Below are 14,090 nucleotides of genomic sequence, written 5' to 3'. Positions count from 1 at the left end.
GCGAAAGTCGTCACCCTATTCATAGCCGATCCCCGAGAGTTGGCTAATCCATTTCACGAAGCAACAACAACGACAATCCCCCATAGTGGCTAGCCATGAATTCTGCTGATGCCAACAACAGAGGACCAAGTTTATAATGGTTCACGTGTGGAATGCAGAGAAGCGCAGAGTGTAAGAGGAAAGAATGGTTTATGCGGCATGTATTCAGCTTTCGGGGAGACACAGTCACTGTGTGGCTTGCGACCGCTGCACTGGGCTGCGTCAGTGGTTCGTGACCACTACCTCCGATTTTCGTGACAATCGGAGGTAACTTGTAAACGAACCCTACACCAAGAAGCTGCGCTCCATTTGGCGCTTATTTTGCAATGGTCACCTTAGAGGAGAATATAATTGGTGCTATTCTTTATTTACCTTTTGTGTGCGTTCAGGGTATTCCGGTAGGACTGTGTAGTTATGGGATCGACAACGATGTGATTAAAAAAAAAGCGGGATAGAATATTTTTGTGTTACTACCCCTTTAAAAGATGAAGCTCGGATAGTGTTCGGTAACTGAACTTTTGGGCGAAGCAACTTCGCAAAGTAGTCTTTCCATTCGATGGAAAATGTAAACGCTGCAGCTTTCTACTTTTCTAAAGCAAAGCTGTCTTTGCGAACTCCCCCGGACCTACCTGACCATGGCTGTTGGGTGCTGCTGCTGTCTTGCCGAATAGCTCGCACTTTAAAAAAAATTATTTACGTGCCTGATGGTGAGATCGAGCCTTGGTCCCCAAGCACAGGAGCCCGTTGTTCTACAACTGAACCTCAATCACACGTAGAGAAAGAAAGAGAGAGAGATAGAGAAATGAGAGAAACGCAGGGAGGTTAACCAGAGTTAAAGCCTCCGGTTTGCTACCCTGCCCTAAGGGAAGGGAAAGGGGAAGTAAACACGTATAGTTAAAGCGTGCCAACGAGCTCTTTGAGATGATCGCCGCACGTATTACATTGCGTAGCACAAGTGTGAGAGAGCACATGCGCGCGCGTGGAATACTTCTTTACGCCAATGATGCAAGAATGACATGGGTAAATTTATAGCATTTGATCGACCGTGTCACATGGATTGCACGATCCGCGTTGGATCTGCATGATCTCCCTCTTCATTTCTGTTGGGTTGGGGGTGGGGGGCAGAAATGCTTTTTAATCCATTGTTTAGGTATCCGGTTTACTTGAGATAGAGCACTAAATATGTCATCCAATGCAAACGCAGTTACCAGCGACCCTGTACCACTTTTCTAAAAGCAATTCGAAAACACAACAGCATAAACGAAACGCTTTTAGCGTTGGTTGCCCTGGAATTTAGGGCAGCGTTCTTGGACACCCTGTGCGATTCACGTCGCCGCTCAGCTTTGACGTTCCTCGCTGTTGAGGCTTGTCACAAAGGGCACAATATTGCATGTCCCACATAACTAACGGTTCGTGTCATTCTATTATTTGCCTCTGCCCATTCCACTTGCGTAATGTTCCTTCTCCTTCTCCTTTTATTCCCTTTACCCCTTTCCCCAGAACAGGGTAGCCAGCCAGTATTTACACTGGCTAACGTCCCTGTCCTTCCTTCCCTTTTGTCTCTCTCTCTAGCCACATAAAAACAAAATTCCTTCTGAACACTCTTAAAAAATTTTGCGCGATAGCTCAGAAAACTGAAGTGGATGCGAGCTTTTATAAACACTTTTAAAGTCGGTAAAGCACGTGGAAAGGCAAAAAAAAAAAAAAAACTCCTTTGCGAGGTAAGTCACTGCTGCTGCCGACGGGAAATGGTATATATCCTTACATAAGAAGAAACACGAGAAGGAAATCCGAATGTGCGCAGCCCTACTTGCCCACCATCTCTATCTTTTCCCTCGTCCCAGAGCCTGTATTTTTTTTACAAAGTCAAATGTTGTCGTAATCAGTATTGCCGAGCTGAGCCTCTGCATATTGTTGACGCACAGTAAAACATTATTTTCGCGATATTTCCTATGTACAACACGCATTGAGAAAGCGAGAATGTAAGGATAACAACATTTCCTGAAGGATTTCGCGAACCACTCAGAGCGACGCTGCAGAAAGTGGGAAAAAAACAAAGTAAGACAAGCGATATGAAAGGCAGGGAGGTTAACCAGACGCACGTCCGGTTTCTACCCCGTGCTGGGTAAAGGGGATAAATAGAAAGAAATGGAGAGAAAGAGCACCAGGTAGTTGCGCGCACACTTGAAGATGCGCACCAAATCTATAAATGATCGCGGATACCTGTTGGCTTCAGGCACTGCAATAGTGCTCTCGTCTCTTTTGGCGCCGCTAACGCGCACGGCCGCGGTCCACGGATCGTCGCTTCAGAAAACGGCCTTGATTGTGCAGCGGGTTTAATTCTGCTGGGAAAAATTCAAGCTCGACGTCGTACCGGGGATCCAAAAGGCGTACGGTAGATTCTTCACTTCCGCAAGAGTCGCATATTTTGTGGGTGAGTCACCCATTAAAACGAGGAACAACGAGCAAACCTTTGTAAACAAGCCGATAGCAGTTTTGTAACAGGTGCTAGCGACCTGCTGTGTCAGCGTAGAGTACGAGTAGTTATGTTTTGTCAGCGAAACAAGAAACGCGGACAAGAGAAAACAAGAAGGAAATAGCTAGTATCTTACCACGCTCCGATCGGAAAATTGGTCGATATGCACCAACTGGCCTCGGGTCAGAATAAGACGGCGCTACTTTGCCAGTTCTATTCCGAGTCAAGAGTTGCTGTCATTGGCTCCAGCGGCGGCAGTTCTCAGTTATCGCCATGATCGATCAGTCAGCGCGTGCAGATGAGCATGGCATAGAACTGAGATAACACGTAGACTTAATATTACATAATACTGGTTTAGATGCCCGCTGCAATCTCATAAATTATGCCTGCAGTTTTAACGATATTGTTTGGCATGGATAAAAACAACACAACCCTTACTTACGGAAAGGAGAACACGGACACGTATCTTAATGCGCATAGCAGCAGAGTGCTCTCGGATATGATCTTTGGGACGGCACTATACTGATAGCACTTGAGTTATCTAGGAACAGCTAATAATTCGTCTTCGGTGTGTCATTAAAATACGATTTAACATAGAGAAAGAGAGAGGTAGAGTTGATCTGGTTCGTTTCAAGTTCAAGGAGCAAACCTGGGATAAAAATCGCAGTGACCTTTTCACATGCTTGAAACCTTGGCAATCGCGTTTCTGCCACGCTTATAGCGACGTCATGCCCCAAGACAACTTACATTTGCTAAAGGTTAGCGGTAACTAGAGCCTCTTTATTTGGCAGTGACTTCGTACGCTAACGGGGTGGGTCGTCGCCGAACGCCAACTGACTCTTTGAGGTCGCACGTGCTGCCGAGCGCTAGTTTTGCGCTGTCTGAAGGCTTATATGTTGTGGTCGGTGGTGGCACTGCGTCATCTTTATCTCCCACTAAACTTTTCCTTACTTGCTTTTAAAAATTAAATTATGGGATTTTACATGCCGGAAAGACTTTCTGATTATGAGGCACGCCGTAGTGGCGGACCCCGGAAATTTCGACCAGCTGGGTTTCTTTAACGTGCACCTAAATCTAAGTACACGGGTGTTTTCGCATGTCGCCCCCATCGAGATGCGGCCGCCGTGGCCGGGATCCTTACTTGTTTCTGGTCGATGCTCTCGAAATGTACTCTGCTTCCATGGGTATTACACGAGTCAATGCCGTTATACTTGCAAACCTCTATGTGACTACTTGCACTGTTCCTGTGGCACTCGCGGCCGTAGCTTGTGCGGTAAACTAGTTTGGTTCAGGACTCCAATAGTGCCATTTCTTTATATATTTTTTTCTGATGCTTTCACCTTTACTGAAAACAAGCGTTGTAAGATATTTGCATATTTTTGTTGAAATTCGGCTAAATTCAGCGAGCAAAATCCATGCATTGTGGTACTGCGACTTGCGCCATGCATAGGCTATTCGAGCGCGCATGCGTAAGGGCGGTGCGTCTACAGTCCATGCCGCACTGACTCGCTTGTGCATGTGCAGATGCACTGCACTGCGCTGTGCCCTTGTTGTAGCGTACAGTGGCGTCGCGCCCAGCCCACGTGCCGTTCCTACTTGTTTACACATGTGCGATGGTGAGCTGCTTTACCATGCATACTGTATCGACTCATTATTTAGTTAATGCAACAGCTCTACCAATTGACTATTAATGCACCCGAGTGTATGCCAACTGCCATAGGCTGGTAGTTAACTCGCTTGAAGTACCTAGTGATTGCGCCGAAAATGCTCGGGCACCAAGCCGAACTTCTCTTTCGGAGGAACTTACATATCTGTACCCTTTGAGTCATCCTATATCAGCTCCAGCTAGGCTTTCTAAAAAAATAAAAGAAAAAAACAAAAACAAAGAAACTAGATCGAATCCCTCGGATCCTCCTCTTTGTCTCGCTCAGCTCCCTTTGTAGCTTTCTGATACAATTCCCATCGAGGATTTCCACGGAACATGCTTCGTTAGAGCGAGAGAGAGAGAGAGAGAGAGACAAAGAGAGAGACAGAGAAAAAAAAAAGGAAATCAAGAGGAAATAAAATAATTCGCAAAGGCTGCGTAAAAGGGTACTGGCGATAGTATCTCGTCCCGTGGATAGCTACTGGAACATGGCGCAACTATTGCCTCATGCTATATGTTGTCTCATTGGCGGTTGCTCCAAAAGGTCAGAGGAGCTCACGTTGCCACCGCTGACAGTCGCGCGCTCTGCACACGGTTGTGAGCATTTCGAGCAGTGCATTCTTCCCCGACTGTCAAATGTGGCGGGACCGTTGCGCTGCGGCACGCCTGCGCTTGCATTTTTGTCTCCTCCTCCTCCTTTTGGTTCTTGGAATCAGCGCACCGATTCCGGACTGCGTTTCAGCCCGTACTGCGTTAGGTGGATGGCGTTCAGGCGGAGCAATTGCCGACAACTTTCGCCAGGCTAGGTCCGCTTGCACCGAGCAACAACCATCCTCCCCCGACCTATCCGCGCCGACTTACGTCGCTTTAGACACAGCGAGTGTTTCAACTGTCACGACTTTTGTTCCTGAACATGCTAAAAGCGGCGGAAACAGTGATGTACATACATACGCAAATGACAGCGTAGCGTGTTGCCTGATGCACCTATAGGCCAGAAGCATGACACTTTTAAGGAACGCGAGCGGTTTCTATGACTTGTGACGAATGGGGAGACCACTCCGGTCGCAGACACTGTGGGACCAACTTAATCAGTCACAATGCTGCAGAAGCTAGAACGAGAGCGACAGCGACTTTTACGACAAAACCACAGAAGTTGCGTTACGTTGCGTTCCGAAGCATGTGATACAGCGGTCAGCAAAGCTATAGTGGACAATTTTGGGCGTCCTTCCCAAAATTATCCTTTTTTTTTTCTGGCGGCCTATCACTTCAATATTGCTACGTTTTCTGTCTTCGCAACTTTGTCGAGCGCACGCATATTGCTGCTCGTGCTGCATTGATACGGGCACTTTCGGTATTTGCTACAGTTAACATGTGTCACACATTGTGTTCCTTTGCCTATTCTTTCTCTGACCTTTCAGTGCTCTAAGGTATGCATGTTAAAATGTGTTTCAGGTATCGTTACATCAACGTCATCTGGTTCTGCATGCACTGGTTGGCCATGAGCAATTCCTGTTACAATCCCTTCATCTACGCCATATACAGCGTAAGTACATATTAAATAACGTCTCTATTTGTGTTTACGTTAAACACTTACTTTCTCATTATCTCTACCACTCATTGCGTAAAACTCTGCTCATATTCTGATCTATTGAGAAAAGGCCGCAGGTGCTGTCACTGGCTTTTGCGTAACGCAATTGTTTGGCAGGGAAACAAAGCTTGAACTTGAATGAGAGGACGTAAAACAGTTACAGCAACGAGGTACAGCTATCATGGGACTTTGCTAGACTCATAGCTTCTTCAACAAATCAGATAATATGGAGCCTGCAGAGCTATTTATTCTGTTTCCGTTATTTCTTTTTTTGTTTCTATAATTCAGTTGAAACCACACACGAAGTCTTCTCTGTTGGAATCGCGTTATTTAATTTCATTCTCGACGATGCAACCCCTATGCGCCAAGGATCTTACAGGGTCCTGCAACGTGAAATCACCTAGTTGTTGACAATAAGTTATAGTATACAGCCAGCATGAATTATACGCTTGCCTTTTTGTGGTATTTTTTATCCACTATTGGCTATGGCATGCGTCTTCCTCTGGTTCCTGTTTGAGCGCTTTTCAACCGCATTCTGATTTTTCCTAATACGTATCGTCAAAACTTGTCATTTGAAACTTGTTTTTATAGAAAAAACGCAAAAATGGTATTAATATCATTATTATTCGTTAAACATATGTGTACAGAGAGAAAGAGAAGGGGCTAAAGCAAGTGTGTCCTAAAGAGGACGCCATGCTCACCTGCTGGTAGAGGACAGAAACAGAAGAAAGGAAGAGATAAACAAATAACAAAAAAAAAGACACTCGTTCCACGAAGCGAACCCGTATTTCGTGCGAGCGTACTTTGTATAATTTCTGCCGTAATTGTTTATCTAATTATTCTCCTATCGTTTTTATAATTTTTATCTTATTGTTCGTCGACCGCGTAGCCCCCGCCCCTTTTCTTAAATTTTTAACATCCCGCAACATCCATCCATTCTTGGCACGGGGCCTATGCATTGCGCTTGATTAATCATAAGTTTACAAATTATTCTGGCATTGTGAAGATCTGTTCTTTTATCACTTTTGTACTGCGCAAGATTTACTGCGAAACTGAAATAGGCATTTGAGATAACGGAGTAAAGCAATCAAATTAATGGCGCATTCAATTCGGCGAACAGGAACACTGAAAAGTGTCCCCAAAGTGCTTTCTTAAGCGTCGCTGCGTTCCAATCGGCGAACAGGAGCAGGAGCGCTGTGATCCAATGGCAAAACAGGAGCAGTCTGGCGAAGCCGAGAGCAGTCGAGAGCAGTTCGAGAGTGCGAAGGAAGTCACGCGACGCAAACGCGTCATATTCTTTTATTTTTGTTGCGTTTCCGCCATTTTGGCAGTTCTGATTCAGTGTGCGGCAGCAATGGCGGCCGAGAAGCGAAGCTCGCATAATAATCACCGTGGAAAGGTAAACATTCTGGGTCACGTGCCACACCTTCGCCCTCGCACCTGCTCTCGGAGCGCATGGAACGTTTCAGCGAGGGCGCAAGCAGTCGCACTTTGGTTGCACTATCGCTCTGCTCATCTCTGCTCTTGGCCTCCGCTCCTGTTCTGCCAGTGGAATGTGGCATTAAAGACACTCGGACGACCGCAAAGAAGGCGCATGAAGGCACAGATTATGTGTTGGGTTATAGCCTATCGTAGAAAAATACCAGATAACCTTCGTTACGTTCCACAAAAAGAAAGAAAGACAGAAAGACAAACTTGCTGCTGTATTAAATAAACCATTTCTGAACATTCCCGTTATGAGTTGTAACTCATAAACCAGGGCAACTTTTTTTCTTTAAATTCTATAGCACGTTCTATAAAAACGTTTACCGATAAACAAGTTCCGATTACACACGCACCAAACTTGGTCAAAGCATAACATGGCAGAAGTCAGAATTATGGCTGTATGGTATTCAGCTGAAGACACAATAACCATATCTTCATTTGCTGATTTTACTATCCCTGCTTGATGAAAACTATCATCTTCAAAGCTAAACCACATTGCAGCGTTCCGACAAGGGAAATGGCCGTCAAGCTAACTGTCGTCAAGCTGCCCGCTCTTCTCACTCACATTATTATTATTATTATTATTATTATTATTATTATTATTATTATTATTATTTGTTTTGAACACATATACACACATACACGGGTATCAGGAAAGCGAAAGCGAGGAGCAGGCTGGCAACTGCCACCGGAAGGGGCACAACTCCTGCCTACTCCTCTGAAGGGAGGTGACAGCAACACAGAAATGGAAGATAGGAGGGAGGGGAGGAAAAAGGAAAGAGGAAAGGAGAGCAACAGGACAAATCTAACGACCAAAGTAGAACACTGTAACAGGTCAAATCTAAAGACTAAAGTAGAACTCTGCAGCCGGAATTAAAGTGACGCCGCGTCGAACAGCCTCCACAATTATCAACCACCTCCATGGCTAGTTCGCTATGCGGCTAATTGTGTTCTCCACGATGAGACGCCAAGTAAAGCTGCATGTAATCACCGTTTCACCGGTAGTCGGTTCACAAAGTACACTATAAGGTGTTTGAACCCGCCACCTCCCATCTTCGAAGGAAGAAGCGTTAGGGTACAGTACTGATCACACACAGTAGAGTCGGTCACTGAAGGTCACGCTACTACAGAATGTTGAATGTTCATGCTACAAACGTGAACCTAAGTTAGTTAGTTCTATAAAGGTTAGTAGGGCGCGATGGGCCTGATCACGTTTAGATGCACAGCCACTGGGGTATAAACATTCCTCGAGTGTCGCACACCGCAGGCCAAGGAGATGATAGTTTCTCACTAGCGACATGCGCTGCGCACTGAAAGCGGGACACTCAAATATAAGGTGTTGAAGTGTCTCGTAGCAGCCACAAGACGTACACAATGGACTTTCCGCACGCCCTTGTCTGTATAAACGTTCGTGCACGTTCACGCAACCAACCCTCAGCTTGAGCAGTTGTGCTCTAGCGCGACGAGGCAAGCCTCGACCACGAACACGGGGCAGGAACGTTCCATTTGCGACGCGCTGATCTGGATGCTGCTTGAGTAGGTGGCGACGAATCAGCAGACGAGCGTCATCAAGCTTGCACACAATTTCTGGGCAGTCACAGTTGTTATGAACGCAACTTGAAGCGAGCCGATCAGCCTCTTCATTTCCGGCGATTCCTACGTGTGAAGGTATCCATTGAGCAACGAGAGATACCCCACGTGATGTAATTTTGCTCGCAGAGTCATTAATGCAGCGCACAAGTGGACAATCAAGCTCACTGTGTTGTAACCTGCTAAGGGCAGCACGGGAGTCCGTAAAGATGACAACCTTCGATGTAATTAACTCCTCTTGCACGTATTTCAGTGCAACATTAATCGCTGCTAGTTCCGCAGTTGTTGACGAAGTTGGATGAGGTATTTGAAAGATACGTCGTAGTTGAGTTGAAGGGCAGTAAAAAGCTGCAGAGGCGCCTTGACCGTCGTTGTGTACAGATGCATCTGTGAAAACTTGAAGATAATCTGGAAACTTTTCGAACAAGTGAGACTGAGCCAATTGGAATATTGCCGAAACAGCCATATCAGACTTTTTGTGCATGTCAGGGATTGTGAGGAAAATGGGGAATACGTGTTTCGTGATACCTTTTGGAGGCGGAGACGTATCTGAAGCAGCATGTTCAGAAATGGTAGTGATATCCATAAATAATGCCGCCATTTTTCCCATGCGAGATAATGGGCGGTGAATCAGACGATCAAGGAGCGATTGACCATTCGATGTGCGGTGCAGACGCTCAATATGATATAGAGCTCTCTGATCTGCTTGCAGCCTCAGAGGTAACTGATGCGCTTGAGTAAGTAATGCAATAGATTGCGCCTCACGAGGTAATCCAAGCATTAGTCGAAGGGCAATGCGATGATCTCGCTCCAGTTGGGCCATCAAACTAGGTGGTATGTTCAAAATTGGTAATGCGTACAGCATGCCTGAAAGTACAGATGACTGGTACACCTGAAGAGCCGTTGTTTGGTCGCAACCAGCACCACGAGCAGCCAAGGCGGCCACATACTTAAGAAGGGAGTGTGATTTGCGTCGTACAGATTTAACAGCAGGACGCCAAGAGATGCGATCATCCACAATTAACCCCAAATAACGGTGTTGACGCACCCAGTTTATAGGCGTTTCGTCAAGATACAGTCGGCTCATTGTTCGTCGAGCGCGTTGTTTAGGGTGATATGCTGTTGCAGCCGACTTAGCAGGTGATATGAGCAGGCCAACTTCACCCAAGTACTCCGAAGTAGCGTTGAGAGCTCTTTGCAAGCTTGCACGAAGCCGCGGACCAAGGTGCGAAGGGCCGCTTATCCACAGAGCAATGTCATCTGCGTAGACAGCTATGCTCACAGGGAAGTCAGTGTCTCGAGGCAAACGACTTGGAAGCGCGGCGAGTACCGCGTTAAACAAAAGCGGCGATAATACGCTGCCCTGTGGAACACCGCACTTCACATTTCGGTATTCACTAGTTACTCCTCCGACACGCACTTTCATCCGGCGCTCCGATAGAAAATTATGCACAAACTGGAGCAGACGACCCGAAATTCCCGCGGTTGCAAGAGCGAAAATAATCGCCTTATGCGGAACTGAATCGAAAGCTTGCTGTATGTCCAGGAAGAGCATGTAGGCGGAATGCTTGTTTTCTTTAGCAAATTCGAGTGCTGAGACAAGGTCTGATGATCAGGGAAAAAATTCAGCTCCTCTAGCCTGACATCTAAGCGAAACAAGACCATTCGCTCCATTAACTTGATGATGTTTGAAGTTAGGCATATTGGTCGGTAGGACTTGAGGTGCCTTGCTGGACGCCCGGGCTTTAAAATTGGTATTACCACGGATGATTTCCACTCAGCAGGGATTACACCGGTTCTCCATACTTCATTATACTCGTCCAATATACGGTCATGGAAACTCTTATCAACGTTCCGGAATGCTTGGTACGTCACACCATCTGCGCCTGGAGCAGTGCGTTGTTTGGAGAGGCTCAGCGCGTGTCGCAGCTCCTCAAGAGTGAAATCTGCCTCGTCCATCTGGCAAGCTGGACCGTAGGAAGCGGTTACGGTGCTGTGACTTGTCAAAGAAGGAAGGTCGCTAATTGTGGTGTCACTGGATGCAGAAGAGACGAAAATGTCTGCAAATGCCTCTACTATTACTTTTGGTGACTGGCCAGTCGCTATGCTCAATGTAGCCGTAGGATTCTTGCAGATTTCAGGAGTGCGGAGAGCCTTCAGTATGCGCCATACATTTCCAAAACCACTTCCAGTATGCAACGAACTACACAAAGCTTCCCAGCTCTTGCGACGAAGCTGTTTTGTATGTCGCCTTATGGCTGCATCAAGGCGATTGTATATAGTCCAGTCGGTGTGTCGTTTCGAGCGCTGTGCCCGTCTATAAGCGCGCCGTCGACATGCGCGGAGCCGCAAAAGCTTTAGATCGGGATTTGGTTTGCCGATATTCCGTCTTCGTTGTAATGTAGCTTTTTGTAAGCACTCACTCATAAGTTTAAATAGGCTGTCTTGAGATGGTGCCTCTGAGATCAGCTGTCGGAACTTGTCCCAGTTAGTAACTGTATGAACGACATCCTGGCGACCCGCAGTATGTGTTGGTGTTAACCAAATGGGTAGGTGATCTGAGCCCCACGGGTCGGGTTCACATGACCAGGCTAAGCACACATCTCTCGTTGTTATCGCAAGGTCTATAGTGGAATGCTCCTTTCCTCTACCAATAAATGTAGGTGAACCATCATTCAGTATTTGGAGATCGTTCTTGATAATGAACTCGTTAATCTCTGCCCCACGATTGTCTTGGGGACGGCTACACCATCGTGGATGGTGGGCATTAAAGTCTCCGCATAACACAAACGACGCACCACACCGAGACACTAAGCACTCAAGTAGCGAGGTATCGGAAGAACGTGTAGGCCTGTTGTATATGCTTGCCACCGTCGTATACACCCGTCTGAGGCTCACAGTAACAGCTACACACTCAAACTCATCGTCACAGATGCCGTCTGTGTCAATAACCGCGAAGTCCAAGTCAGCACGAACGTACACTGATGCTTTTGAAGCATTGCGCGTATGCGCCGCCTCCACACACTGGAAAGAGCCATAAGCTGGTTCCGCGCATCGAGTGTTACTGTGGACACCCAGGAAGCCTGGCAATCGATATTCGTCTTTCCTTACGTTAGTTTCCTGAAGCGCTATAACGTCTGGTGGAATCTTCATAGCGACTAGTCGAAGGGCTAAATCAGCGTGCCGCGGTCGCATCGACCTGACATTCCGTTGCAGCACAAAGGGGCGAGGCTGTTGACAACTGTTAGAATTGTTTCCGGTGAAACGTCTAGCGAAGGCCGTCGAGGACAGGAACGAGTGCCTCCAAAAGTTGCTCTGCTGCTGACGCTGCTGGTGTCTGGCGACCGGCGATTAGAGATCTGATGACGTTGACAAGCATCTTTAGAAGATTGACAAGTTGCACATCGTCGTTGGCTGATACCGGTTTAGGTGCTGTGTTTGCAGTGCTTTCCACAGTGGTCGAAGTCTTTGTAGATACTTGTTCCGGCGATTTCGATGAAAGCGCTGGCCACGATGTGTCTGAGAGGCAGAAGGTCCGCCCCCCTACTTTCTGATGTGTTGTTTCTTTGTCACTCTTTGAACGCGCTGCTTTTCCATTCGCTGGGGCGGCACTACGGCGACGGGAGCTCTCATCTCCTGCTGCCTTCTTTATGGCTTTTTCTTTTAGTGCCTTTAGTTCATTCTTCAATGAGGGACATCCTTTATCCGTTGCCAAATGTTCACCATTACAGTTAGGGCACCGATATGCCTGACTTTCACAGGAATCTACATGGTGATTCCCACCGCATTTGGCACAGACTAGATCTCTGGTGCAAAAGCCCTGAACATGACCAATCTTGAAACATTTATGGCATTGCAAAGGCCGTGGTACGAAAGGTCGAACAGGATAGCGCACAAGTCCAGCCTTTATATGACTAGGCAGCTTTCCAGAGGCGAAAAGTATCTTCATGCACTTTGACGTGCCCAGCCTTCGAACGCTAATTATTTTGCATGGTGGCGTGCAAACGATCATGTTCTTAAAAACGTCGTCTTTGAGATCCAAATGCACATCAGATACGACACCAGCCACTATATTTGTACCCTGTGGTATGTAGGGACGTGTGCGAACCCCACAGATTTCAGACAAACCAAGTAGAGTTTGCACCATCTTATCATCAGTCGTGTCAACGGCAATGACATTTTTCCAGGGGTTCACGCGAACCTCTTGGATTAGTCCAGGGGCAAGTTTGAAGAAGAAATCATTAAGTTTCTGTCGAGAGATAGCATTTAGGCTTACCATCGCGTCGATGGGAATGAAAGCTACTGTCGTAGTCTTGATGGTGTTGTATATGACAGTCCCTTCACTTGAGGACGACGCCGGAGACGTCCGTCGTGGGCGGCGGTGCTTGACAGGTATGAAAGCATCCGAATCTTCCGATCTTGAGTCATAAAGCTCGGAATCAGTAGCGTCGGATCCTACTGCCGAACTGAGCCGCTTCCGAGCCGCGGGCGGTCTATGCTGAGCGCCAGACGCGTCCAAGACCATATCTTCCATGGCAAGCTCCGCGGGGAGGATCTCCCAGCAGAGTAGAAGACTTCAGGGTTCAGCACAAACGTCGTCGCCTGTTACTGATGCACGAAAATAATGTAAACAGAGAAGAACTGCAGCACCAGAAGAAAACCAGCAACCGAGCACAGTAACTTCGTCCACTCACATTCTCAAACAGGCGCTATTGATGCGCCAGGATGGCCGGACATGCGGGTACCACGCTAATGCTGGGAAATGCTACCTCATTATGGCGCAGGGGAAAGCATAATTGCTTACCACAAAGGAACTATTTTGACAGAAACCCCTCATGAATTCTGGAAAGAAACCATTCCTACGAAGTACGTAAGTAAGGCACTGATTTATAACCCCCGCGTTCTTGCGACGTTCCAGCATGGGAAGAGAGAGAGAGGTGGGATGATAAGAGTTCAGAAGGTTTGCCGCGCGTCTTGGCTGAAGCACAGATATGAAAACGCATGTCTTCCAGTCCTGACACGAGGCTCACAAAGCTACACTGGAATTCGTCTCAACAACGGGACTGGACTCCCGTCTGTAGTGCTAATTGGCGGGACTGGACTCCCGTCTGTAGTGCTAATTGGCGCAGCCACTTGCGACCCAAAGTAGGTCCTTTGATGGCATGTGGCATGCAGCACCGAGCCATTGCTGGCGCTGGTAGCGCTACTCTGCTCGCCTTATGAATGTTGTAGAGTGCCTTTGTTGTTGTTGCTGTTGTTGTTGTTGT

At 47.1% G+C, this 14,090-nt stretch overlaps 1 protein-coding gene across 1 annotated transcript in view; it reads left to right on the top strand.

Annotated features, from left to right (window-relative positions):
* The window catches only part of LOC126546874 (tachykinin-like peptides receptor 99D), a 139,697-nt gene that overhangs the window by 112,991 nt on the left and 12,616 nt on the right, over window positions 1–14,090 (top strand). Inside the window, exon 3 of the mRNA XM_050194590.3 lies at window positions 5,613–5,703. Within this exon, the coding sequence (XP_050050547.1) occupies window positions 5,613–5,703 (91 nt within the window). The remainder of the gene's footprint in view (window positions 1–5,612; window positions 5,704–14,090) is intronic.

The sequence above is a fragment of the Dermacentor andersoni genome, chromosome 1 (genome assembly GCF_023375885.2).
Source record: "Dermacentor andersoni chromosome 1, qqDerAnde1_hic_scaffold, whole genome shotgun sequence".
Lineage (NCBI taxonomy): Eukaryota > Metazoa > Arthropoda > Arachnida > Ixodida > Ixodidae > Dermacentor > Dermacentor andersoni.
This window is presented reverse-complemented; position numbering and strand designations above follow the sequence as displayed.